This window comes from Trachurus trachurus, assembly GCF_905171665.1.
Source record: "Trachurus trachurus genome assembly, chromosome: 19".
NCBI classification, from domain to species: Eukaryota; Metazoa; Chordata; class Actinopteri; order Carangiformes; family Carangidae; genus Trachurus; species Trachurus trachurus.
The window spans coordinates 21,675,350-21,703,229 of NC_139913.1; the positions used below are offsets into that span (position 1 = coordinate 21,675,350).

Sequence of the window (27,880 nt, forward strand, 5' to 3'; positions counted from 1 at the left end):
ACTTTATCTGGGATGTTAAGAGCTTTTTTGTGCAAGCTGTCTCTTTTCCACAGAGTCACAAAGAACAAATAAGCAAATAATATGTAGGTGAAGGATAAACCATTGTCTGATTTTGATCCGTTGATATTTTGCGGTTTTATTCATGAAAGAATGTTTTATTCTTTTCGCAGGTTGATCAAGAAGATGCTCTTTTTCGTCTCTATTCACCTTCAACACTGAGGAAAAACCTTCATCGAATGAAATGTACCCTGGCACAAAAGATAGAAAATCTAAAAATCTATTTTGAATTATCAAAATTTGAATACGATCACAAAGCCGTTAGAGAAACCAAGACTCAACCATGTCCAAGGACGATGCCTGCAAAGTGACGTCTGCCAGCAAACACAAGGAGCGAAAGCCGAAGAAGCCCCACTACATTCCCCGACCATGGGGCAAACCCTACAACTACAAATGTTTCCAGTGTCCCTTCACCTGCATGGAGAAGTCTCACCTGTACAACCACATGAAGTACAGCCTGTGTAAGAACTCCCTCTCTCTGCTCATAGAGTCAGACTGGCCCTACAAAAAGGGCAACATCCTGCACCCAGACCAGCTCCGACCCTTTCAGCAGGCGCACGGCCTCCACGCCTCTGGAAAGGATGAGCTGGAAGGGCTGACACGGTCTGAGGAGAGGGAGAGGCAGAGGCAGCGGAGGAACACGGAGGACGAAGGAGAGGACAGGGAAAGCCAGGGACCAGAGGATGAAGAGGAGGGAGGACGGGGAGAGGGAGCTGAGATCGTGGGGATGACGAAGGAGAACTCCAGTAACAGCGGCAGCAGAGGAGACGCTACTGAGTATGTGGCCAAGAATACCAAACAGCCAGAGTCGGATCTCCTGATGGCCGACATGCTCTCCCTAGAAGACCAGCTTTTACGAGCGCGCTCGGTAGAAGTAGAGGCCCAGCTGAAACACTATAAGCTCTCCAAGGCGTGTCTAACAGCTCCTGGGCTGCTGTCGGAGCAGTGGCGGCTGTTAACATCCAACCACACTAAGGCCAAGTCAGAGGGAGCTCAGCCCAGAGTGAGTAGCTCCATTCCCTGTTACCCTCCTCCGCCAAACCTGGTGGACTACCAGGATCCCACCGGACTAAATCTGTCAGTGCTAGGGGTGGGCTATCCCATCAGCCCCAGCCTCTTCTCCTACATGAACTCAGCTCTTCCCACTGCTGCCACCGCACAGACTCACGCCCAGCTCGCCCAGCTCCCCTTCCTGGCGTCGGCCGCTCAGCTGATGCACCCGGCCTCCGGAGTGCACACGGACAGAGCTCTCATCCCCCCTCGTCTCTACTACCCCTTCCTGTGTGAGCACGCGTTCGGAGCGGCGGCGTCCAGTCAGGGCGATGCCAGCAAAACGCTCAAGACATCTACAAACAGTCTAGAGGCGAATTCCCTGTCTGGCTTCCAGCCCAAAGTCAACCTGTGGAAGGTGCCGGCTTTGCGACCGGGGACCACAGCTGTGTCCCCTGTTGGCTGGGTGTCACCTCAGAGAGACTCCCCCGACCGGGGCTACAGGGTGGGGGATAAAGTGCAGCAGGCCACAGCCAAGGAAGGCAAAGCAAGCTGGGGGCTGAAGAGGACGGGGGCTCCACTAGGGAACCAGGAAGCACCAGTGGAGAAGAAGCCAGCCATGGGCTTCACCTGGGACCTCCTGAAGAACATTCAGACCGCATCGACTCTTAACATGGCAGCAGACAAGCTTCTCCTCCAGAACAGGTAAAGATTGTCTTAAATTTTATTTTTCTTATCTTAAAACAATTATTGTGACTTGTACAAAGAGTAATAGTAGAGGTAACACCGCCCTCATTGTCTCTCAAAAAGAGGATTCCATTGATAAAGTTTCTAATTTACTCCTGTTCACAGTTTACAGGATGCTCAGCTTCAGAGCCGGCCCACTGAACTGTGGTACAACAACGACTCTCTTACCAGTCCCAACAGTGAAACCTCCTCTCTATCAACATGTGGGGGGCCCAACAGCCAAGACTCGACTGCTGCTCGGACAATGGGGGAGGGAGCCTCGGAGTCGGTGGCTGCTCTCCTGAGTGACCTCTCCAAGGCCTTGCAGGAGTACCAAGAAGCCGAGCGCAAGATCTCCCACCTGGAGAAGGAGGACCTCCCTGCCCAGCGCCACCTCTGGGAACACCTCAGCAAAATCCGCAGCGAGCTCTCCCACATCCACCTGGCCCTGGAGCGGACGACTCGGCAGAGCGACGGGCCTCTGGACCTGTCCGTCAAGAGGGGCCCGACGGATCTGGCCGGTGACCAGGGCATGAGAGAGGACGGCAGCGTTAAGGACAATAGCACGGAGACGGAGGAGGAGGATGATGAGCTGGAGGAAAAAAAGGAGGAAGAGGAGGACGAGAGCGAGAGGAAGGCGATGAAGGCTTCGCTGGAGAGTCGTAAGCAGTCGTTGGACATGTTGATCAAGATGAGTCAGGCGTCGGTGGTAAACACAGAGGTTCTGTCACCCGGCGGCGTCGGCATCAGGCCCAGCCCGGCCGAGGCCCTGTGGCCCAGCAGAACCACCAAGTGTGAGGCGGACTCCAGCGTCCTGCTCTGCCCCGACGGCCGATCGGTGGTGTTCACCGACATCCCTGCCTCCGCCAAAACCTCGAAAAGACCCCCGTCCATACAGCGACTAGATGCTCAGTGTCCTCCAAGCCCTTTGACGGCTACTGACAACTGAAGCTCCGGTCCTCTGACTGTAATATAACTGATTCTACACTGTCCTCACGTGCAGTTGTCTTTGTTGTCGCTGGCATGGCTTCAAGTTTCACTGGCTGGAAGAGGTCTGTCACGCTTATTCTCAGTTTACCGTCACGAAAACCTCACACATTTTGCACCTTATGAGAAAAATGAATGATAATAAGTGAAGGATTTCTAATGCACTAAGAATATTGATTGTTACAATTCTCTTCAAATAATTAAAAAATGTAACATCAGCACTTAATATTTTCCATCAGGATAATTTAAACAATAAAGTCCGTTAAAAAAATCATGCTAAGAGACAATCCTTTGAATGGCTCAATTGTAAATATTGTAATTACATTAAATGTAAGTAAAATGTTTAAAGGGCAAAATGGTTTTATATGGATGATGTCATGTTGGGCTGCATCATTTTACTAGATGAAAATGAAATGTATTATACACTCTGTATTTCTTTGAATAAACTTGTGAAAAACAGTGGTGCATTCTTTATGAAATTTGGAGAATTAAAATGGGAAAATGAAACGAGAAAGAGAAAGAGACATGGGAGGTAATAAAATAATAGATTTTGATTTAGAAAAAACGGTGCTTGACTGCACAGTAATTGTTTTTGTTTTTTAACATAAAGTCCAAATGCTGTTCAGTCCCTTAAAGACACAATGTGAGGCTAAATGCTGTCATCACAGTCATTCAGCATCTAAATAAGGGATGCACAGATCTGTAGTGGCAGCGACACCTCACTTTTCTCTATCTGTCCTGACGTAGTTGGGTGGCGGTGCTAAAGGTGAAGTCGCTCCTTAAGCTAAATCACCCTCAGTTAGGTTACCTGTGCCTCTGCTCCTGAATCCAGGAGCCCCCCGCAAAGGTCAGGGCCCCTGGAGCCAAACACCACGTTGATTTAAAGGAGGACTACTGTACCTGTCTGCCCCCAGGATGAGCACCCAGCGCTGGGCTGCTCTGTGTCCTCTGGCCCCTCCACTACCCTCACTCTCAAGGCAGAGCAACAAAGGTCAGCTGCCACGACCAGAGGAGCCACCAGTGGACGTCCAGTCTAAAGCGGTCAACACGCCCATCTGATGTTTTAAATTTTATTTTTCACAATTTAAATTTGACATTTGCTGAATATATAAATATAGTTATAGCAAAAAGATTTTACTATGTTCCATAAATAAACAAGGTTATTTTTATACTACATGGTGTATGCATACGTCATATACACATTGAATGCAAATATAAGAAGAAATGATATATAAGAAAAGCATCAGGTAGAACCATTGGATTTGTCCACCACAGCAAACATTGGTTTATTAATGGAACTGTAAAAATGAACTGCCATCATAAATGCAGATCATCTGATACTTTTAAGAACAAGATTAGAAGTTGAAGTTGTGTGTGACCATCTTAGAAATCACAAACCATATCTTAATCTTAATGTTTGCAAATTAGCACAGTGCTCCTGACCTTTTTTAGGTCTGTAGTGTCAGTGAAACAACGACCTGCTGATGGCTCCCTCATGTGGACAAAAGATGTAAAGCCATGTGAGTTTTTATAAATGAATAGGGCTTTGTCATTTACTGGGTACCTAAAGTCCACATGCTGATTTATTTATTTATTTTAACATTGTGCACTGAAGATACAAACATATTTACTTGCAGGACTTTAGGGGCTCTGTAGCCCCCAGCTATATTTTCTCAGTTGTCTGACACAAAGACATTATCTCTAGTACAATATACAAAACATACTAGGGTTAATAGATCTTATGCACAGCTCCACTACTTCCTGAACTTAAACAAGCTCCTTTATTTCCTGTCTAACATTATTGGACAGACTGATTAATCCAGGTGTCTGACCATTGTTGTGACTACTATGGTCAGACACAGTCAGACACACTAATCAGCTTGTCCAATAAGACAGGAAATAAAGGAGCTTGTTTAAATTCAGGAAGAAGTGGAGCATAGTAGTAGCCAGGGCCATTGCTAGGAATTCTGGGCCCCCTGAAAGAATACTGAAGTGGGCCCCTACCCCCTGACATTTCCATTTTTCCATTTTTTTTCTTAGGCTACTGTGAGTATGTGTATTATCATTTTTTATTTAGCCTACTTTGTTTTGATGCTAATGCAGCATTACTGTGAGTATTAGTCAGGGTCTTATGCAGAATAAATCAGTCATACAAAGATTAGACTATACTGGGGGGTTTTTATGGGCCCTATATGGGCGCTGGGCCCCTAGAATTATCATCACCTTTCTCCCCTATACAACGGCCTTAAAGCCTATACAGTAAGTCAACATCCTTCCTGAGTGATTAATTTAGGGAACTACTGCTCTCAGAGAACTGCTGTCTTTAAAAAAGGAAGTGTAATTTAGTAAGCTCAAGCAGCATAGGCAATAAAAAGGGTAAGTTTTAATATTTTATCTTTATTTACAGTGCTAAAGTGTTGCTGTCAAAAATACTAAATTGAATTAAATCTAAACACAATTTAAGATCATTTATATTTGGATTGAATGTAAGATGTTTCAAAGTCAGCATGAGCAATTAAACAGCATGTGGGCATGTGAGAGGGCATGTGAGAGGGTAAATCAGTAATTCAAAAAAAGTTGTCACATTAATTTGAATATTATATCTGATATTATGATATATGATGGTTTGAATTTTCCCCTATGCATTTAGAGAAGGGGAGATCTCTCCTGTTGTTAGAGTGACAATTCATGGTAAATCTTTCTCCTCACATGACCATGTTACAACTGTCTGTGTAAATTGTGTTTATTCCTGAAGAAGTGGGTGTAGTATTGTGTTAAATTGTACATAGTCCAATCAAATTGAGTTTGAAATGGAATTTTTTTTTAGAAATTTCCCACTGCCAGCACAGGCATGTTTGCTGGGATGTTGTAAGGTATTCGCAATATAGTGAGGAAATGCTTTAATAATCAAGCTAGCACTGCCAATATTTTTTTTTATAATAGCAACGTATCAAATAACAATGTTAAAGTGACACTTATTTCACTCTTGCTATTAGAGAAATTAAGCTTTAAAGTAACTTTAAGCTTTTCTTCCCTTACAGTAATATCATTATTGTTGTTCACTATCAGTGTGATATTAAATATACTGTTTACCGTGTTTCGGTCCAAACACTCTATGTAAGTGATTGCTGTCGGAAGATATAACTATTTAAGACTTATATTAACACAAATATATCACTCACTTCTGCTTTAATTAAGGGACCCTTATTGTAAAGTGTTACCAAATCATTTGTTGCAGGTTTAAGTGACTTGCTCATTGAATTTCTATCTGAAATTGCTTTTAGACTTCCTTGGTCTGGCCTCTGTGCACTGAGTGAAAAAGGTGGTGTTGAGTAAAGATGGTGCAAACCGTCCTGTTCCTGCTTCTGCTCAACACCTTGCCCTGCTGGGGGTTTGGCTTTCGTGGCTGCACTCAGAACTACCCTGAAACCATGTGGTGCTACAACAAAGACATTGACAACCTCACTGAAGTCATTAGCATGATCCCTGCTAACACAACAGAAATAAACCTGTCCAAGAACAAGATCTCATTGATCCCACCTGGATCATTCAGTCGAGTACTTGGATTGAAAAACCTGAACCTGAGCCAGAACCAGCTCGTCTCTCTAAAGGGAGGAGAGTTCAGCGGTCTGGGTATCCTGGAAAGTCTCAACCTTACCAAGAATAACATCTCCAGCATCCACTCCAATGCTTTTGCAGGTCTCACCAGGCTTCAAACTCTTCTTCTGTCCTATAACATGCTTGCTACAATTTCACCAGGTGTCTTCAGCCTTCACCTTCTAGCAATTCAACTACTCGATGTGTCTTTCAACATACTCACGTCTTTCAACTGTACCGACACCGGAGGCTCCACGACCCTTAAGCATCTGGATCTTTTTGCAAACAACATCCAGACGGTAAATGTGAGCTGTTTCCCTGCCCTTGAGTACATCAGTCTGTCCAATAACTCAAAGCTGGAGCTGCAGGCAGATGTTTTTGCCTCCAACCCCGGGCTGAAGAATCTACTTCTCCAGAGTGTTAAAGTAGAAGCACTGGTGGGACTCTCTCTAAAGACAAATAGGAATCTCTCTATGGTGACATTTTCTCTGTTTTTGGACAAATCCCCTCTGACTATCTGTGAAGTACTAAAAGGCATGGACCAGCTTACGAGAGTAGATGTATGTATACTCCTTGTAAAGCAGAATTTCATTGTTTGTGTAATATATCTTTGTTTTCCCAGTTCTTTTAAAAAATATGTCAATTTAAATTACAGGTTGACCTGAAAGGATCCAGGCTACCCCAACATAACTCAAGCCTCCTGGACTGCGCCCTTCCAGCTGGGGTTACTATTAAAGATGCAAACTTTGGCAATGTTGCCAATTTGTCGCTTGGTAATGCTAATACCAGATATCTTTATTTCATTAACTGTGGGTTGAGGCAGATATCTCGGTCAACATTTGGAGGTTTTCATAGACTGCAAATGCTGCAGCTGAATCACAATAATAAGGTCATCATTGAGCAGGATGCTTTCAAAAACCTTACCCATCTCACCTTTCTGAGTGTTGACTCGAGCAACCTACGTGACGTTGACCCTCGCTGGTTTGTCCCTCTGAAGAAGCTGACTCGTCTCTCTCTCATGAAGAATCAAGTCCTTGAGTTGGAGCCAATGGCATTCAGCTCTCTAACCAAACTTGAGCAGCTCTACCTGCAGTTCAACCTGCTGAAATACATCACGAGGAAGCCTTTCAGTAAGCTGCGGAGGTTAAAAAAGCTCAACCTCAGTTTGAACATTATTGACTTCATCGAACAAGGTTCCTTTGAAGGGTTGATAAGCCTCAGGTATTCATGCTTCTCTGGTTGTGTATTCATTGTTCCTCTCTGTCCGTTTAATTACAGTAACACAACCTTTAATCCCATAGGTACTTGGACTTAAGTGGAAACCGCATCAAGAGATTGACACAATCTATTTTGTCTGGACTTGTAAATTTGAAGAACTTAGTTCTGTACAACAACCGCCTCCATTTTAGGTCTAATGAAGTTCCTTTCGCCAACCTTACTTCTCTGAAGGTAAAGCAGAATTCATTTCTATGAGGCAGTTATATGCTCTTCTTCATCACTGAGAAAGAGGAATGCACTGTGTGAATACATCTGCTTTTCTGTTTCTGTTTATCTTCCATGTCCATTTTGGAGTATCTGGAGATGAACTACCAGGGGCCTGGTGGTGACGGCATTGGGGAAATTGGGAAATATTTCTTCCAAGGTCAACTTCAACTTAACGCACTTCTAATGGGCCACAGCATCAAGCTCAACATCCATCCGGATGCCTTGGTACCTCTGGTGAACTTGAAGGAACTGTACATAGCTGGAGTGATAACGAAAACGACCAACTTGAGCGTGGTGCTCTCCCCTCTCAAAAAGATGACAAAGCTGACCCTGGTCAGAGCCGACCTCGAGGCCCTTCCTGCTCAACTGCTGCCTCCAGATAATGCACTGGAAGTTCTTTACGTCCAGTCAAACCACCTCCACACTGTGGACAAAATGATGCTGAATCATCTCCCAAGGTAGATGATGGCTTGATTTGAGCTGTATTTTCATTGGTAAAACATAGTATATTGCTGCATCACTATGTGGTGAGTTCCCCCCTTTTCAACAGCTACTTTATTATTTTTAGAAGATGTCAATCTTCACACTAGTATAGTCACAGTGTAGGGAGCGGTTGATTTAAAACAGGGAAATGGTCCTCGACATAATTCTACAGAATGTAGACACAACTTTTTAAAGAAGCTTCAGAAGTCGGCTACAACAGTAGTATTTCCTCTAATACTTAGGTGAAGAACTACCCTGCTTTTTTTTTTTAAATAACACCTATGTTTGACTGAATTCCCTTCCCTATAGATAAAAGGGTGTGAAATTGACCCCATTTCCCTGTGCTGTTTTGACATGCTCAGTGGCTTTCGGATCTCAGATTCAGAATCAACTGTATAAAATGCAGATAAGCACTATCTAGATGTCTACCAACTAAACAGACTTAAAGAACGGCATCATATTTCATTGTGCATTGATAATACTGTACCGTACTAAATCTCTATCTACCTAAGGTGATAGCGGGTAGTCAAGAATACCACTACATTTTGAATTTCATATTCTCTTCCTCACATCACACTAGACATGCTGTGTTATTTGTTGCGCTTGTAGAGACATACTTGCATGGCTTCTAACTGAATCAAACTGCCAACCTTGTATGTATGTGTGTCTCCAGGTTGCAGAGGTTGGATATTACAGATAATCCACTCACCTGTACCTGTGATAATGCCTGGTTCAAAAGCTGGGCCATTCACAACACTCATACGCAGGTACAAAAATGTAAAAATGTTACTGAAACTTCCTTTGACAGTTCAAATGATTCAGTTTTCTTCTTTTTTTTTTCTCGTTAACTTCCCTCCAGGTAAGATTCCTGTACAACATGCAGTGTGACAACGACCTGAGATCTCCCTACCTTTGGCAGTTCGATGTCAAGGCTTGCTCCTATGAAGAGGTTTCCTTAACCATCTTCATCACCTGCTCGGTGCTGGATGTGGTGTTTGTCTGTTTGTGTCTGGTGTGGCACATGCAGGGCCCTGCCATACGGTTCCTGCTGCTGATCCTCAAGACAAAACTACGCGGACGTCGAGGGGCAGCAGGCCCAAAATTTCAGTACGACGCCTTCATTTCATACAGCTCTGAGGATGAGGCCTGGGTGATGGGACAACTGGTGCCCAATCTGGAGAGGCCAGCTGCTGCTGGTGCACCCAGGCTAAAACTGTGTCTCCACCATAGAAACTTCTGCCCCGGCACTGCCGTTCTGGAAAACATAGAGGCAGCCATCTATAGTTCCCGCCACACTATCTGCGTGGTGACACGTCATTTCCTGCGCAGTGAGTGGTGCTCGGTGGAGTTTCAGCTGGCCAGTCTGAGGTTTCTGTGCGACGGCAGGGATGTCCTTCTGCTGGTGTTTCTGGAGGACATACCTCAACACTGCCTGTCCCCCTACACACGCCTTCGCAAGATCGTCCGCAAGAAGACCTACCTGCAGTGGCCTGAGAAACCGGAAGAGAGGAACGCCTTCTGGGTCAGACTGAGAGATGCTTTGAAAAACAACGAAGTAGAGGAGGAGGAGGAAGGAGGAAGAGAGGATGAGCTGGCTCGGCTGATTGGCTAGAATAAATGCCAACCTAACACATCAGTTTCATGACTCGATAGGGGAGACTGTGGGAAGTTGAGCATAGGGGCAAATTGAGCCACCCCTTGTTTCTAGGAAACAATGAGAAAAATTGTGACCAAATAGGAAGGCATCATTTCATGGAGTCTGTGAAGGTAAGAACCACATCAGCAAAGTGGTTTGACACTTATGTCCAAAAAAACCCAAAATTTTTCACTCTAGAAAGTGAATTCAGTTGATCATAAATTTCATAAGAATTGTATTTAGACCAAAAGAGACAATTATACATTTGTTTTATACATCAGTTGTGGTATCTATGAGTTACAACATGAGGTAGTAAACCTAGCATGGGGGGGCTCAACTTACCCCATACACGGCGTAAGCTGTGCCACAAGACCACTTTTTTTTGAAGATGCATATTATCAAAAGTTATGTTTACACTCATTCTGTTTGTTTGTAGGGATGCACATCTATTTGAGGATATATTAGTTAGCAATAAAACAATAATTGTCTTGATGTCATGATCCTGAATATTAACAGTGGCTCATCTTTCCCCACTCTCCCCTATGTGTGCATTGTGTCTGTCCGTCGGTCCAGAATGGGAGACTTTTCTTTTTTTTTAAAAAAGAAACTGGGTGTGTTGTTGTGTTTCGGCTAATACTACTGCTGTAAAATAAAAAAAATAAAATAAGAAAAAAGTACTTTTTGTAGGTGCATCTTCATGGCCTGTAAAGTTAAATGTGTAGTTGTTTTTTTTAAATAATGAAGTGCGCTTGTTAATTGTAGTGTGTGCTTGTACTAATAAAATGTATACACGTGTTCAGATCTGTGCAACATAATTGAGAGATGTGTTGTTAAAGACTTGCATTGAACTTTGTACTTAAGTACCAAAATTAAGTAAATGTCCCTTACTGGATTATTGCAATATTTCCATTGTTTCTTCTCCACAGTTTGACTGTGAAAAACCCAACTGCAACATTTCCAAACACTTCATTTATTTGACGTTATACATTCAATTGAAAATAAAAAATATTCATATATATATATTTCATATAGAGCTAGTAAGCAAGGTACAAGTTTAAAACAAAACACAGAAGTCTTCCGTGTGGCATATATATACAAGGCGTAGTTTGAATACTATACAGTGTGTATCCATAGCTGCACAGGTTTCATGGATGTTTATATTCTTCACTCAGTTGAGGCACGACTAGATTTAAGTGAGAGGTCAGGGATTGGGCCAAGTGCTTCAAGACTGCCGCTTACAGTAAAACATATCAATGTCAACACCTAAACAGTAGGACTTGCAAAGCAAAGCTTATTAGTGTTAAGAGTTCCACACTAAAGCAGAAAGTAGGAAAATGAGGCAACGTGATCATTCTGCAAATCAAATTACTAATATACTGTACAGTCATGCAAAGTCCTAAATAGTTTCAGTTTTTATGAGATGATATTCTCACACCAAAGTCAAAACTGAGCAAACACAAGTTCAGGTTTTAAGAAACTTTAAAAAAAGAAGAAGAAAGAATCCAGTATCACTAATAAGTCACGGCTGTTCACTAAGTTTGACATAAGTCAGGATGTTTGGTTGCACTGCAATAATTGACTCGAAGTCACTACACCAATTTGAGACAAAAAAAAAGCTTCCTCAAGTAGTCAAGTGATAAGTGCAATCCCCACCCCCCTTTTCCCCCTTCACACACAGACACTCCATTTTTATAAAACTCTCATACACAAGCAAGTTAAGCATCACATTGTTTTCTACTATCAATCAAACCATAGTTATAGTACAGCAGATGCCCCAACGATCAACAGCAAACCATACTCTTACATATATCCAGTAGTTATGTACAACAGAACTGGTGCAACATTAAAAATTATTAGATATAGAAACTGTAACAATAATAAAATACAGCAGATACTTAATTCATATTGGGAAATATATATTATTCATACTGTGTATTGCTGTCTGTTTTGGCATTTTGGAGGATCAATAAAAATGCTGTCATGTATCCCTCTCACAGCTTATTTGACACATCTCCAACTTGGACAGATTATACATCTATGTGTTTTTAAAGAAATCTAACACAGGATTGATTCAGTAAAACTTTCTACTATTAAAAAAAAAAAATCAACAAATATATGACAACTTATCAGAGGCATGGAAGCAGCAGGTCCATGTTAAAATTTATAGAATTTTTTTTCCATTTCCTATGAGAGCCTTTAGCTGACGCAGGCACGACTGTAGCAACCAGACCAAAAACCACGGCCAAGGAAGAGAAAAGAAACTTCAGATTCTTGATATTCAAATCTTTTTGGAATCTTTTGCCTCAAAAAGCTTCATGCGCTCCTGCACAGTAAGTCCCTCTTTCAGGCTCTGTTAAAATCAAAGAAAAGTAAATTATTCTTAACATGAGAAGAGCACATGTGGGCTGAGAAAACAAACACACACAGACGCCACCAAAACAGTAAGTGTCCATACCAGAGGTTTCTCTGCTCTAGAGGACACACTTTAAATTCAGGTCAAAATACAAAGACACACAGGACAAAGTGGTTATGCTTAATTGCAGTCATGCCACATAAAGGAACCCAGCAGTGCACACAACACCCAGGTAAGTCAAACACTGATGACTCAAAGACTCACAGACACAAAAAACACGCCATTACAGAAAGTGTTTTTACATTAACGGAGCAAAACAACGTTAGAACATATGAGAAGTGTTGAATACAAAAGGACAGCTCAAATCCCCCCGATAAGATATGAAATAGTTCATTAGTCCACTGACAAACGCTCACATTCACAGAATACGGCTACTTCTGCCTGTCAGATTATTGGTAACTTTGTTAAATATTAAATATAACTAAGCCGACACCATTTAATCAGGGTGTGAGGGTGCAACTGTTTGACAGTTTGGGAAATTCCCTCGTTTGCCGTCTTGCTAAGAGTCATTTGCATGCTAAATATGAAGCTACAGTGACAAGTTTAGACTGGAAACAGGAACAGACCTGTGGATTAAACAATCCAGATATGCTGGGTTACATGCTGCAGTAACTTCCAGCTGTTTCCTTCCTTTCCAATCTTTATGCTAAACTAAACTAACTGAATGCAGACTGTAGCGTCATACTGTATTTATGAATGGACGTGAGATAGGTATTGAATTCATCATCTAACTCTGCAATAATGTGTATATTTCCCAAAATGCTGAGCTGATATATTGGGTACTGCATGGGAGAGGAATGTGATCTGTTAATGCTCACAGCTGTGTTTCTATCTGAGGGGAGGTGCAGATTGGGGCAAAAAAAAGGAAGGGTGGGATAGGGGAGATCATGCAAGGGAGGTCAGGGCATGCTTTGCTCTACATCATGCTATACCTACAGCACATCTTGGGGCAGGGGTTGGGGGGAAATCACCCCACAATGGGAGTGTCAGCTATCCCAGACCTGTTCAGTGACAGACTGATGGACAAAACAGACACATGACAAAACTTATGGGACAAGAGACTTTCAGTGACAATGTCCTGACCAGCCAACTCCGGGTTGCAACAGCAAACACTGATAAAGTCTGCACAACACGACCCTGAAACACCACTTCACACAGCAAACTGTAGCTTTAGAGTGTGTGTGTCGGTATGTGTGTGTGTGTAGATCTGACATTAAATGTTGTTGATTTAAGAAAGAAAAAAAGGACTCACACTCACCTTTGACCTTAAGCCTCTTAGTTGCTTAGAGGCTGTTAATCTTTCTTTTTTGATGAAATCTGGATTACTTTTTGATTTCATGATATCTGGAAACACAAAAAGGAAAATTGCATTACTATTTTAAATTAAGTACATGTCATAATTATTTTATCAAATCCCATAATAGTAGGAATAGTGAAATGAGCTTCTACGAACCGTATCCAGACGTTACTGATCCATCGACTGTCCTCTCGCCTAAAGCCTCTGTGGCGATGAGCAGCTTCTCCTTCAGTTTGGTGATGTCACAGTCAGCCTTGGCTTTCACGATGCTCAGCTCTGTGTATATGTCCTTATATTTGTCTGTGGCATATTTCTTATCCTGGTAAAAATGAAAATCAGCCTCAGTTTTTGTTCTCATTTATCACGTCAAGTAGTACAACCTCATACCTCCAATAAATTCCCATTTGTTTTGCTTACCCTTAAAGCAGACTGCAGCTCATCTTTTAAAGAGTGGATTTCCTGTTTAAGGTACTGAATCTCTGACTCTTTAATTCTTAGCAATACCTACAAGAGGGAGACAGAGACTCATAAGTTTAGAGAGAAATTATATACAGTATGTGCGTGTATGTGTGCATGTGTGTGTGTGTGTGTGTGTGTGTGTGTACCTCCAGTTCATACACATCTTTGCCCTGGGTAAGTGGTGACAATGCCGTTTCACCGCTGAAACAGGATCGCATCCGAATGATCTCCGCACTCAATCTGTTGTTTAATTCCTGCAGGACAGAATAAAGACGTGCTGTATTTCTGCAGACAGGAATGTATTTGTATGTATATATGCATGTATGCGCATTCAGACCTGGTTGTGAGCGTTTAGCTCCTGGTTTTCTCTCTGACACTGCCTGAGGGCCTGCCTCTCGGCCTCCAGCGCCTGGGCCAGGTGAGCGTTCTCCAGACACTTCTGAGAGTACTGCTCTGACAGCACCTCCAGTTCCCTCTGGATGGACTGCAGCTCCTCTCTAAACAGTCACATCATCATACAATTAACTGGAGATCTCTTCTGATGATTAAATAAGTTGTGTTTGAGAGAGTGCATCTTTTCATCAGTAAACTCCTTCAGTTGTTTACATTTTTTAAAGGGATACGCCAACTTTTTCTTTTTGTGTCTTGCCTCACTCCCGAGTCCATGACCAGCAGATAGACACCATCCTTTCGACTGTGCGTGCAGTAACAAGGGAGAGCCCGTATCGCCCGTAATTAGCTTAGCTCAAACGCTGGAAGTGTATAGGTAGTGTTAGCCTGCCTCCACCTAAAGTCATCAGAGAAACTCTTCAGCAACTCTAAACGGAAACCGGCGGGCCGACCTTCGTCTCAGAGCTGACAAAACTCTCCGGTAAGGCATCTTGAGCGGTCAAATGCCGGTAACGGGACGAGATCGGTCAAAACGGAGGGTTCAAGCAAAGACGGTTTATTTTGGTTCAAGCTAGCTACATCGAGGGTAGGTTAGCTTCCTATTTCAAAGTAAAAGCACAAATTCTATGGTAATGGTTTTCTTAGACAAATTAACGACACACTGCTGATCTAAACGGCTACTTTCTCGCCTAAAAATGTTTGAAATGTGGATAAAGTGATATATTTACATAGTTTAGAGCTAAAATGAAATCAGCTTCTGACTGCTGATTTCTGCTCAGGTAGGAGGCAGGCTAACACTACCTATACACTACCAGCGTTTGAGCTAGGCTAATTACGGGCGATACAGGCTCTATCTCCCTTGTTACTGCACGCACAGTCGAAAGGATGGTGTCTATCTGCTTGTCATGGACTTGGGAGTGAGGCAAGACACGAAAAAAAATGTTGGCGTATCCCTTTAAATAAATCAGAGGATAAATGACCATGCATGCTCTTTCCCAGCATGTGCTGTACTTATCATTTGTGAAGTTTAATAGTTTGAATGTTCTTGTCAGAAACACATACTCATATTGTAAGCGAAGCTCATCAATGTCAGAGTTCAGTCCACTCAGTTGTGAGCGTTGGGTCTTCTCCAGGTCCTCCTTGTGCGCATTTTTCATAGCTTCAATAGCTACATTAAAGACAGATCACACACATATAGTATGACAAGTCTTGTTTATAATATAGTAGTTACAGGTGGTAGTAGACTTCACACCCTTACCAGCAATTGTTGCAGCAGTCTCCTCAGCCAAAAGCCTTTCTCGCTCTTCCAGAAGTTTGGAAATCTCCCTCTGATGCTGCCTCTGGAGGTCTTCGATCACCTTTTGGTGGGTTTCTTCCATTGCAGTAAAGCCACGTTCACATGTGGCCTACAGAAAAAAAGGGTCAAAATTCTGTCATCACATCATTCATTGTGCGCTCGATTTACCACCTACATTTCAATTTGTGACTGTGGATTCAATGCGATATCTAATACTAGTTGACTACGTGGTGTGTCATGCAAAATCAGTGAGAGAAGCCATGCAAGATTTTTTTTAAAGATCTCAAGCTCAGCTATGTTAGAAAGAGAGCAAATTAAAGCAGTGAAATTCTACTCCAGCAAGGCTGCATTGTTATTATTAATAAGACGTAATTCCTTGTATTACTGAATGTGGGAAATGGTGTCTATTGATGCCCATAAGAAGACAGTGAATGAGACATTGCATCTGAACGTATTGAAGTGGTTTGCCTCATTATGTAAAACTGCTAGCGACGTCCCAAACTGTTCCATAAAACTAGAGCTTCCTGCCACGACAGATCCACGCTGACAATCATGTCTCCACTGATAATACAGAAACACATTACCAAAAGGAAAAAAAGAAAAGAAAACACACTACAAAAAATATCACACAAACCCTACCAACCCTTAAACAGACTTTATATTCCTAATGTATATTAATTGAATTTAATTGATTTAAATGTATGCTTGGCTTGGATTAAGGTTGCACTTTTCAACTATACACTGCAGAAATGGACAAACCTCTTGTCTAACCTAGCTAGCAGCCATATAGGCTATAAGCTGTGGTTAAGGTTAGAACTTCAAACTTGATCTGTCAAATATTTGGAGAGATTTTTCAGTCTGGATCAAAGTGGTGTATAGACTGACTAACACTGTGATTCCTGGAACCAAACTGCTAAATTGGCTAAAAAGCTAGAGCGGCAAAGGAAATCAGATAGCAGGAAAAACAACAACAAAAGATAAAAAACAGGTTTGGGACATCCCTAAAAGCATGTTACAATTTGTACACACACTGGTGTAGGTTTCAGTTTTTAAATGTACAACTATTGGCAAATCACACCATTTCCCACTTTCAAATCATCAGTTAAAATTAGTACACTGATAAATAAAAGCAAAAAGTTAGTTTTTTTCACTATTTGTCTACTAATCTGTCACTTATAAACAAATGAATTCACTAAGGTAATATTGAAAGAGCAAAAACCTTAAGACTTTCAAAGTCTCTCTGGTATTTCTCTCTCAGGCTGGCCACATCTCCTTCGAGGTGCTTGTTCTCCAGTTCGTCCCTCATGGTGTTCATCTGAGTCTCCAGCTCCTGGATCCGGTCCTTCAGAACCACCATGGAGTCCACCTCCGACATATTTTGCTCCTCCTCCCCCTTCCCCTGCTCCTCCTCTTCCATTGGTACGATGGCTTCATCATACGACGCCATGTGTGAAACCTCAGGGCCTTTTTGGTCCAGCAGTTGCTCTTTGACGCATTTGATGTTTTCCTCATACTCGGAATGTAACTTTTTTATCTCGTCTATGTGGATGTGCTGCAGCTCACAGATCCTCTGCTCAAACTGATCCTCCAGTTTCCTCACATAACTCTGGTGCCTCTCCTTCATGGCCTCCATGTCCACCAGCAGGACCTGTAACTTTCGTTGGCTGTCAGATATGGTCTCCATGAGGGCCAGCTCTGTGGAAGCGCGGCCTTGCTCTGCTTGGTTCAGCTCCATCTTGAGCCTCTCGTTCAGCTCCTGTGTGTCCTTCTGGTAATGCTCCTCCAAGAAGCTCAGCTGCTGCTGCTGCTGGGAGAGCTGGTTCACACGTTTGCTGATCTCGCTCTTCAACGTTTGGTTCTCAGACTGGAGAGTGGCCACGGTCTGTGAGAAGCTCAGGCGCTCCTCTTGTAAGGATGCTTCATATTTCTCTTGGATTGCGCTAACGTTGCGGGCATGCTGCTGTACGAGAGCGTCCATGCTCTGACCCGTCTGTTTACACCAGCCCAAGTCTTGTTCATGCATGACCCGTAACCTACACGCCACATAAGCCACTTGGGCCTGGATAAGGGCTTCACGCATACAAAGAGATGTACTTGTGAAATGATGTGAGCTTTGCTGCCCAAACAGAGAATGGACCATTCTAGCCAGTCCAGGGTGGTTTCCACCACTTTCTATCTCTTGAGCATACTTATGGAGGACCTCTGCTTGTCTCTGAAGCTCATTGGCCAGGCTGTCATGTGCATTTTGCAGTGTTTCAACTGAGTCAACACCACAAGAGGGAATTTCTCCTGCCAAGTGTCTGTCTACAATTTCCTCAGCTAAGTCACGAGCCGACTCCATTTCGATCTGCTCCATGTACGGAGCAAGTTCAGGGGGTCGAATGTCAGCCAACTTCTGTGTACTATACCCAAAATTATTTTTTACTTCTTTTATTACATTTTTCAAATCAGGCCTTTTGGAAGCCTCAATAATTGCTTTCAGAGCCATTTCCCTTTGCTGTAGGTTATCATGAGCTTCAGTTAACTCCCTTTTTAGTATTTTGAATTTCTCCTCATAGCAAAGTTTAAGGTTTTGAACAGAGAAGGTAAGTTCTGCTTTAATAAAGGTGTTAAAGATCGTGACATCAGCATCAGCTTCAGCTGACACACTGCCCTCTTGGCACTTAGAAACATCCGCTTCAGCTTTCTCCAACTCTTTCCAGAATGCACTCTCTAACATCAACTTCCTGGTCAAGACGTCGGCATAAACTATAGCCAAGCAATCTTTGTCGCTCCTTTTTATGTTCTCTATGTCCTCCCATACCTCTGCAAGAGCTTGTAGGATGTCAGACTTTGAGGTTTGTATTAACAAAGCCATCTTGTTCAAAACTACTGCCTCATAAGACAAGGTTTTAGCAAAGAGGTGCAAAGCTTCTTTATCCAGAGTCTCTGGAGTTTGATTCTGATGGACAACTGGTATTTGCTCTTCCAATGTCTTTTGTCCTTGTCGGATGTGCAGTGACGCATTGAACAAATCGCTCTCTATCTCTGACAATGAATGCAGCTGTGAACCAGTGGTATCATGAGTGCCACTGAGAATAGCTCTGACTTTCTCTCGACTATTTTCCACACATACCAGGGCCTTGGCATAATGCTTATTGGCAGCACTACTCTCTGTTCCACTACCACACCTCAACTCTTTCTCTGGGTATTGTTTATTTTCTGTCAAATTTAGATCAATCTTGGATATGTCTTGTGTTTGGGTGGATCGCTGCTCTTCTAGATTCTGTGTTAGGTTTCTTAGTTTATCCTCAGTGGCAAGCAGTTTGGTCTCTAGGGCATGTATGATGGAGATAAACTTCTCTGGGTCACTAGTATGTGGCAATGTGATATCGGGGGAGATATTTCCTTCTGTTGAATGGGTGTCTTCGTTTACATCTTCGTCAGCTTTTTGTCCTGCGACCAGGTTGTCTAAACTGATGTATTTTTGGCACTGAATACTGGAAAAACGTATCCTTGATCTCTTGGCTTGAGACTCCCTATCATCAGGGGAGTTCTCTGTCGTTGGTGTATTGTCAAAGGTAAGTGAAAGGTCTGTGTCTGGTGCTAAAGACATTGATGTTTTAACCCTTGCTTTCCTGCTCTTTTCTGGGATTTGCCGTCTTTCCATTCGTAAGTCTGCATAGCCCAGCTGCAGGGCATTGAGATGCTGCTCTAGTTCTGCAATGCGGTCCTCTGCGACCACAAGCTTGGCTTGCAGATCCTTTTCAGCAGTACAGGGTTCAACCTTATCCAGGAGGCTTTGACTCACTTGACAGAGAAGCTCCTCCTTAGCTTGTAGCTTCTGTTCTGTTTCCTCCAAGCTGTTGCCAAGTGCTGTCATTTTCACAAGTGCCTCTTTTAGATCCTCTTCTTTACGTTCCACCAGCCGCTCATACATCTCTTTAGTTTGCCGGATCTCCTCCTCTTTTTCTCTAAGGAACTGGCTCATTTTCTGAAACTCCTGGGTAGCCCTTTCATAGGAGTGTTCCAGGGTGTAGTAATCAGCCTCTTCTGTTTCCAGACGGTTGCGAAGCTTATTCACTTCGCGGTCTGCTTCTGCAATCTGGTTAAGGAGCTCCTGGCAGCGGCAAGTGAGATGGCCTTTCTCTTCTTCTAGCCGACGCACACTCTCCCTCAGTGACTCAACCATGTCAATCTTCTGGGCCAGCTCCTCCTGCAACTTCAACATTTCCTCCCTGCATTCTTTTCCTCCTGAGGTCTGCCTCCCCCGTAACAGAGCTTCTACTTGCTGCTCGGCCTCCAGCAGCCTGTCCTCCAACTCTTTCTGTGTCACTTCAGCCTCAGCGAGTTTCCTGCACAGAACCTGTCTTTCCCTCTCGTGACTTTCTTGCATGCTCTGCTGTTCCTTCCTCAGGCGCTCCTCCTTCAGTGCCTGACCCTCTTCCGTAGCGCCTAGTCGAGCCGTCACCTCTTGCAGCCTCTCCTGCAACCTCTGCACCTCTCTCATGTGGTCTCGCTGCAAGGCCTGTTGGCGCTCCAGGTGCCTCAGGGCCTGGTTCCTCTCTAAGAGACTGGCCTCTACTTCACGGAGTCTGTCTTCGCTGTCCTTTAGCTGAGCTCGGAGGGTGGCCTCGCTTTGTCCAAATTCCACTTCTTGCTCCTTCGAACGCTCCTGCTCTAGCTTGAGCTCATTACGCATTCGGGCCACAGCCTGTTCACTAGCCAAGATTTCGGCCATTGCAGAAGCCAGTTTACCCTGCAGAGCCTGGATATCAGTCTCATGGCGGTCTACAGCATCTTGGGCTTCTGTGTAGCTTCTCTTTAGTGTCCGAATCTGCTGCTGAGCAAGGTCCTGCTTGCGCTTCGAGGACTCCAGTTCGCCCTGCAAATCTTGATTAAGCCTGTGTAAGCGCTGCCATGGCACTTTGTGCGGTGAGGTGGAAGGGGGTGTTGTACTCTTGAAAAAGATTGATGAGACAGTTTCGTTAATGAAATCACGTTGCCTTCCCTACCATACACGGAGAGCCACATCTCGGGATGTTACCAGGAAAACAAATTTCCCCCTTTTCGTTCTATATCTCTTTTGATCAGTGTTTTTGCTTCCACTGTGCTTTTTCAGAGGTCACTTGGAAATTTAAGGGGTAAAAGAACCCCTCCAACAAACAAAAAAAACTACAAAAAAAACAACAAAAGAACAAAAAAACACCTTCAGTGGGTGACTAATGAAGTGATAAAAAATAATATCCTACTTTTAGAAAGTAAATGGGACACAACAAAACGGTGTGTTTATGTGATGATGTCACCGTTTAATTTATCTGTGTAAAATGTAAAAAAAAAAAACAATTTGTTAATGTACGAAGTTCTGAAACACCACAACGCATGCAAATGTCAAGCTTGGAAAAGACACACAGACAAAAGCACGGATGGACAGAGAGAAAAAGCACAGCGCAAGGCCCATTGATCAAGTTTCTTACCTTAAGCATATCAGATCAAATCAATTGTTTTCCCAGGAGATGTGAAACTCCATAAAAAACAGTTAGTGAAAACTCATGCCAAGAACACCGCAACCATGCGTAACAGTTTGAGAGAATAAGCACCCACACCTGTTAGTAGGATTTTTATAAGTCACAGTTGCCACACATAAATCTTTCATGAGCCAGTAGACTGTGTGAGAATAATACAATCTATCAAGTTCTGTGCTACAGCTGAGAACGTTTACTCCACCACATGTTTGAACTGTACATGTACCCTGCAAGTTTTGCAATGCCATCCAACACATTTTAATGCTCACAATTTCTGTGTCAAAACTTGTGTTAAACTACTATTTGTAGAATTGGTGTCATTTATTTAAAAAAATACCAACTTAAGTGTGATGGATGGTGAGTGTGGTGTGGTACCTGCAGTACGTAGCCCTCTCTGGCACTGTGTTCTCTCCCTAGTGCATCTTCCAGCTGCTCTTTCAAAAGGTTGTTCTGCTTCTGTAGCCGGTCCAGCTCCTTCTGCTTCTGGCCCAACTGAACAGAGAGAGTAAATACTATAAATAAAATGGCACCATAAACATAATGTATAGGAGCACCTTCGGTAAACACACCTCTTTGTCTAGCAGCGCAGCAAGCTCATCCGCAGGCAATCTGTCAGAGTTGGCAGAGTTTCCTAAAGCTGTAGAGATGGGCACTTGCTTCTCTTCTCTCAGCGGTGTCGTCTCTACTTGATGCCATCGCTGCTCGATCTCCTGATGGACGCCCGAGCTTCTGTTGTCCTTATCTTCACCAGCAGGATGCGTGGCTGCTGTGGCCGGGTGGTCTACCTCCATCTTACCTTGCTCTGGGCTTTCGGGTATCGACGGCTGTACCTGTGGCATAGTGTTTAACGTGGAAGTCATCGTGACAGTAACAGTATTTGGCATGTGGGTTGCACCGGTTGTGCTGTGTGGAGGGACATCTCTCCTGACGTTTTCCTTTTCCGCTTCTTCTGTTAGAGAAGGTGGCTGAGCACCCGATATTGAGGAGGTGAGGAGGGAGGAGGTAGAGACAGGAGACGACGCTAATGAGGAAGGCGAAGAGGAGGGAGAGCAATATGAGGAGGTTGTGGAGAAAGATGAGCTGAGGTCGACGGTGTCGGCTCGTTCCTTCACAGGCCTTTCTGTCTGTTCCATTTTGAACTCAGACCAATCGAAAGTCTTAGAGCGGCCCTCTGGTCTGCGCTCACGAACCCGGCTTTTCCGGTGCTCCGAGGGAGGGACAGAGGCGTTGTTGCCAGCTGGCTGTCTGTGGACGTCAGACCTGGGGGCCTCGGAAACGGGACTTGGCTCAGAGGTGACCTGTGGACACGGCTCCAACATCACTGGGGATTTGATCTTCTCATCAGGGAGAGATCTGAATGGACAAAAACACGGCAAATAAAAATAATCACATATAGCCTGGTTTAAACACGACTTGATCATTTTATAGTTACGTCCATTCAAACTATATAATACTAATACATAAAGCTTTGCTGGACAAAACAACAATGCAGACAGTTCTGGTAGCACAGCATTGATTAACAGTGTTTAACAGGGTTTCTGCAGGTTCAATTTCAGATCATGTTACTTTGCAATGGAATACAATTCATTATAAAAAATAGTATGGTAACGTAGTAAGTGTAAAAAACCGATATGGATAAAAAGGCCTTTCATTATTTACTATAATACATTTCCACAGCTCAATACTGTACGTAATCATTTCTAATGATATAATTACATAAATGTGGACATGGATGAGCAGCATAAATGGATGAATTGATTAGCCAGTGAAAAATCATCTCTAAATGTAAGCCTTCGCTTACAGTAAGTTGACACTCGCCAATTGTGAGACGTTGAGCTTCCCAGCTACTGTAAATAGCTCTAGTGGCAGTGTTTGCTGCAGGTCTCATGGTGCTCCGCAAAAAAAAGGATCCAACAGCCTTCTGCACAAACAGTTCTGTGGCACCAGTCCCACATTCAGATTGCAAGTGAGTAATGTCTCAGAATTCCTGCCCATGGCAAGTTAAAGTGAGAGAGAAAAATGTTGAGGACTTGTAATAATTTACAATAATAGTTATTTAATATCTTCTCAGGGATCTTTTAAAGAAATCTGACTTAAATATATTTTTTAATACTTTTCAAGACCTGCAGACACCCTGATTTACAAAACAGACAAAAAAACATCCGTGAAATGTATCAAAGTTTTAAAATCAAAACATTTATAAAGGCACACTTTGCACCAGGCTTGAAGCAGCTTTACTGTTTTACTGTGATGATCGATGGTAAGCTTAATGTCAGACACTGGTCTTATGCTATTATGTTGTTCACATGTATCTAACATATGATGGCTCAATGTGTTTGTAGTGAACTGTACACACACTGACACTTATAATGTAGAGGGCCGGGGCATTTTTAAAAGAGTGACCTGACGGAATGAGCTATTTTTACCTTGTTGTGTGGAGGTGTCAGGAGGTGTGAGTAAGGGGAAAATGAGAAGGGACAGAGCTCAAGAATGAGAAAGAGGTGTCTGTGCAGAAATGCCAAAAATATCACTCATTCTAGCCTTGGAGAGAGCAGCCAGAGAGACGCTGAGTTAAATGTGTGACTCAGTAAATGTGGGTCAGAGCATATAGACATTATCAGACCTGATGAGCTGTCCAAAATATTGAAACAAGTGATCAGGAGGTTAGAAAACCCTTAGGTACAGTAAAGTGTTGATTTGAAACAGTTCCAGAAAAAAAAAGATGTGTATATCCCAGCTCCTCTTTGTATAAACGTTTTCCTTGTCTTTGCTGTTGATCAATGCACGTTGGTTTATTCTAGTATGCTGATGTGATTGCGGTGTGTGTCTCTACAGTGGCACAACTGACGAGGAGACGTTACTCAACAATCACATGACATAGGGCAGGACGACAGACACGCTGGGGCTGACATTGCTGAGCATTACATCACTGTTTGAGGAGGGGGGAGATATTCAACACATAAGCACTCCAACCTGGGCTTCAGAACCGATAGTTTCAGAGAGATGTTTTTCCTGGAAGCAGGTTGAAAATACCGGTTGAGGGAGGAAGAGAAAAAAAGGAGGAGATAGAGGGTGAAGAGGAGAGAGGGATTAAGATAAAAAAAAAAAAAGTGAGAAAAGGAGGTTGTTTTATCTGCCAGTGGTTGATGTGTTAATCCTCTTTGGGTATTACCGGGTGACATCGGGGGCAATAGTGGGTCGCACATTCTTCATGATGGCCTGAATCCAGTTGCGACGGATTCCGGAGGTCATGGCAGACAGGGTGCATGCTCCCTCTTTACACTGAAAGCAGAAAGGCATGACGTTAACACGCCGATTAAAATACCTTTTTGACACTTAGGGGGAAGAAAAGTAAGCACATGTACGAGCTTCAGATAAAATTCGGCTATGTAGCTGTGGAATTGCAAACTTGTCTTTCACTATCTGTAGTAGGCGAGTAGAAAATACACATTACTGATCCTCTTGTAACCTCTTTAAAGTAGCTGTGTACTCTCTAAATGGAGTGTACGTAGTTCACTCTCTATTGCCAGGTCGCCACACCTCAGTCAGGCTGCTGTATTAGCAACATTTTATTAATGGGTGGAGAAAGCTGTGAAATGAGGAAACTAAATCTTGACTGCACTTTACTTTGCACTCACTCTGCTGTGACTTTAAACTAAACTGAGGATGACAAAGGACATGTCTGCATCATTTGCAATACATTCAAATTACAGTACCATCATATAATATACAATCAAATCTAAATAACAGCTCCAGAACCTCACTGGGCACAATGTGATGTGAGTTTTGAAAGTACAAGAAGCAGAACATTTTATGCCATTTTAGGTGTGTGAAATGTGTTTCAATGGATCCAGAAAGTTCAAAGTTCATTGTTCTGTCAAAAAGGCTCTGTTCAGATGAATAATGAGTCTGTGTGATGCTGTTATTTGGTTTTTGGTAAAAATAAATAAATTTAATAAATGTGTAAAATTTGTAGCAGCAGCATCACTATTGATACAGTTTTCAGCTTTGAGATTGTTACTAATAACATTTAATGTGAATATACATTTATTAATTGTAGCAGTTTCATGTATGTACACAAATGTACACAAATATACAATTTACAATGCCTTTCTTTACAAGTAGGTATCCTACACTCACTTGTCTTATAACCAACTACACTGTGTGTGTATTAAATTTTACTTGATATACAGCGCCCTCTAGTGGCACTCAAGTGATTTCTTAAAGACCACAGTTACACACTGAAGCCTCTGAGGACACGGTAATGAGGTTTAGGAGACCAGGTACTTCCCTCCAGACATCAAGGTTCAACTCTACATGAGAAAACTCTAATGAGAAAACAAAAGCAGCGTACAGCTTGAGAGCGGGGCAGTGAGAGCAGATATAAATACTGCAGTTATTCATTTCTGGACATCAAATCCATGTTGTTCTCAGCCAAAGGGTCAGCGATCCCCTCAACTAATCTATTTCTGACTTCCTTCACAAAATAGCCACGGAAGCTGCTTCAAGCAAATGTAAACAAAACAAATGACCTTGTAGCTACCATTCTCCTCAAGTAGGATTATTATGGGAAGTTTACATCTATAAGTGGCAGGAACAAAACCCCCACTGACAAGGAATTTATAATGACTGAACTGCAAGCCATTAGATAAGTCGGGGAATATTTTCAGCAACAAGTGCTAAAAATGTTTAGTGGCTAAAAGATTATATGAAGAGAGGTTCACAGCTAGAGAGATACTACTGCAGAGCTGAGCTGTTGTGCCATTAGGGATCAGGGGTAACACTATCCTGTAGAAATGTTTTTTAAAACCTTTGAATGCGAGAGGTTAGGTAAACATATTGTGAAGGATGAGGGGCACATGAGTTCAGAGAGACAAGCGGGGATGGCAACGGCTCGGGCAGATTTAGACCACCATGATGTCAGCCTTTCACAGAGAGATGACAAGTCAAGTGACATCCTTCATGACAGACAAAGAGAAGTTTCAAAAAGAGAAATGGTCAAACCTGATACCTAAACATGCGCCACATGGTCCCTATGGCTTTTTATAGAGTGTCAGGAGACAGCAGCACTAAACTGTGCAGACAATGAGTTTCGTCTTTGCTGGAGATTAATGACGTAGGATGTCCGATGACACGAAGAATCAACACTCACTAGGATTTGGAAGCCGTAATTCCTCTGGACGGGGAACTCTTTGACATCATAACATGTGGAAAGGTCGATCTCACCATCCAGCTCTGAAGCCTAGGACAACAAAAGACAACACACAACGTTAATGGCACATTGATTCATATGGATGATAAAAACACTATTCAGTCACTGTGAAGACTAGTCCTACCTCCTCAGCTATTGAGTCCTTATAGTACCTCAGACTCTGGTCCGTCAAGACAAACCAGTGTTTCTTCCACTATGGGGAAAGAGAACAGCATGAAGAAGATTTCATTACTACTTTATGTATATTGTAACATTACTTCAGTAGGACTGAGAAGCAGAGGACCATTTAATCCTGTTAATGATGATAAATTACCATTCCATCTTCATAGAGCTTGGTCATCCATCCTTTTTTGAAGTTCAGCAGATCTGGCTGCAGTGGACACAAACCAGAGGGATGCGATTAAAATGAACAATCAATAATGGGAAATCAGGAAAGTGTCTTTTAATTAAACATCAAGTGCATAAACACAGAGAAACCCAGGGTAGAAAAGCAGGGTTACATTTCTTTGAAACATTTTGTACAATTGGTCCCTGTATTAGAAGTCATCATGAAGCGAGTATTCATCGTGATGTGATCAGAATGAATAAAAGACATCTCCCCTCCCTCATCACAGATGCATTTATGTGCATTTGTTTACATTTAGGTCACCACCTCAGCTGAACTACATGTACTGATACATGGCTCAAGCTAAAGAGCCCCACCGGTGGAGCGGGACTTGCCCTGTGAAACACAAACTGCTGCACGTTGAAACCAAGCTCAAGTCTGTTTTTAGACTCTAAATCATTCTGTTAAAATCCAGCCCTGTGCTCACTTAACAATACCTTGTTTCTGTTGAGCTTCATCAGGTGTGGTGTGACCGTCTGGCAGAGTGTCATTCTGATGGCTAACTGCCTTCACTTCATATGTTGACAATCTGTTTCGTTCCTTCTGTCCCAGGGACATACACACGACTGCGGTGGCTTCTGTGCCGGCTATTTATAATCGTCAGTGGCAGCGGCGGCAGTGGTGTGTGTAGATGAATGTGAGGGTGTGTGTGTGTGTGTTTGAGTGGGTGGGGGTTCTGGGCAGCTGCGGCTCAGCCAGAGAGACCAACCACACGCCGACTGGATCAGCCCTGCAGCGCTCTCTAAACAGACGTCATATCAGTAGCAGTTTGTCAGACTGGTAGGAGTCAGACCTCGGGGGGATACTGGTGCAATCTTAAGCAACTAGTAGCCTGTTTTAATCTCAGCTGGAGACTAAAAGAAAACAAGAGCGGTAATGTTATACGAGTGTGGAGTCGCAGTAGTGTTGGGTGCATGCTTAACTGAAGCTAAATTATGAAAGTTGATTTTATGACGGTCCAT

The 27,880-nt window shown here is 43.0% G+C and overlaps 3 protein-coding genes across 3 annotated transcripts in view; 2 read left to right on the forward strand and 1 right to left on the reverse strand.

The window, feature by feature from the left end:
• Positions 1-340: 340 nt before the first annotated feature.
• Positions 341-2,722, forward strand: prr35 (proline rich 35; the record flags this gene model as incomplete). The annotated part of the gene is made up of 2 exons (XM_083993644.1): positions 341-1,752; positions 1,900-2,722. The coding sequence occupies 2 exons, from the start codon at positions 341-343 to the stop codon at positions 2,720-2,722; spliced, it is 2,235 nt and encodes a 744-aa protein (XP_083849770.1).
• A 3,376-nt stretch (positions 2,723-6,098) lies between these two features.
• On the forward strand, positions 6,099-9,937 carry LOC311002524 (uncharacterized protein; the record flags this gene model as incomplete). Its single annotated transcript, XM_083993915.1, has 6 exons — positions 6,099-6,794; positions 7,013-7,578; positions 7,659-7,806; positions 7,930-8,300; positions 8,999-9,092; positions 9,185-9,937. 6 exons carry the CDS (start codon positions 6,099-6,101, stop codon positions 9,935-9,937), a joined length of 2,628 nt encoding a protein of 875 aa, XP_083850041.1.
• Positions 9,938-10,921: 984 nt separating this feature from the next.
• LOC311002886 (myosin phosphatase Rho interacting protein) overlaps positions 10,922-27,880 on the reverse strand; it is a 49,507-nt gene continuing 32,548 nt past the window's right edge. Inside the window, exons 11-26 of the mRNA XM_083994455.1 lie at positions 26,847-26,903; positions 26,658-26,726; positions 26,474-26,563; positions 24,494-24,603; positions 24,295-24,333; positions 21,891-22,674; positions 21,697-21,813; positions 17,037-20,756; positions 15,779-15,926; positions 15,583-15,688; positions 14,468-14,627; positions 14,277-14,384; positions 14,089-14,175; positions 13,828-13,990; positions 13,633-13,718; positions 10,922-12,311 (exon numbers count right to left, since the gene is read on the reverse strand). Of these exons, the coding sequence (XP_083850581.1) occupies positions 12,240-12,311; positions 13,633-13,718; positions 13,828-13,990; positions 14,089-14,175; positions 14,277-14,384; positions 14,468-14,627; positions 15,583-15,688; positions 15,779-15,926; positions 17,037-20,756; positions 21,697-21,813; positions 21,891-22,674; positions 24,295-24,333; positions 24,494-24,603; positions 26,474-26,563; positions 26,658-26,726; positions 26,847-26,903 (5,916 nt within the window). The 3' untranslated portion in view covers positions 10,922-12,239. The remainder of the gene's footprint in view (positions 12,312-13,632; positions 13,719-13,827; positions 13,991-14,088; positions 14,176-14,276; positions 14,385-14,467; positions 14,628-15,582; positions 15,689-15,778; positions 15,927-17,036; positions 20,757-21,696; positions 21,814-21,890; positions 22,675-24,294; positions 24,334-24,493; positions 24,604-26,473; positions 26,564-26,657; positions 26,727-26,846; positions 26,904-27,880) is intronic.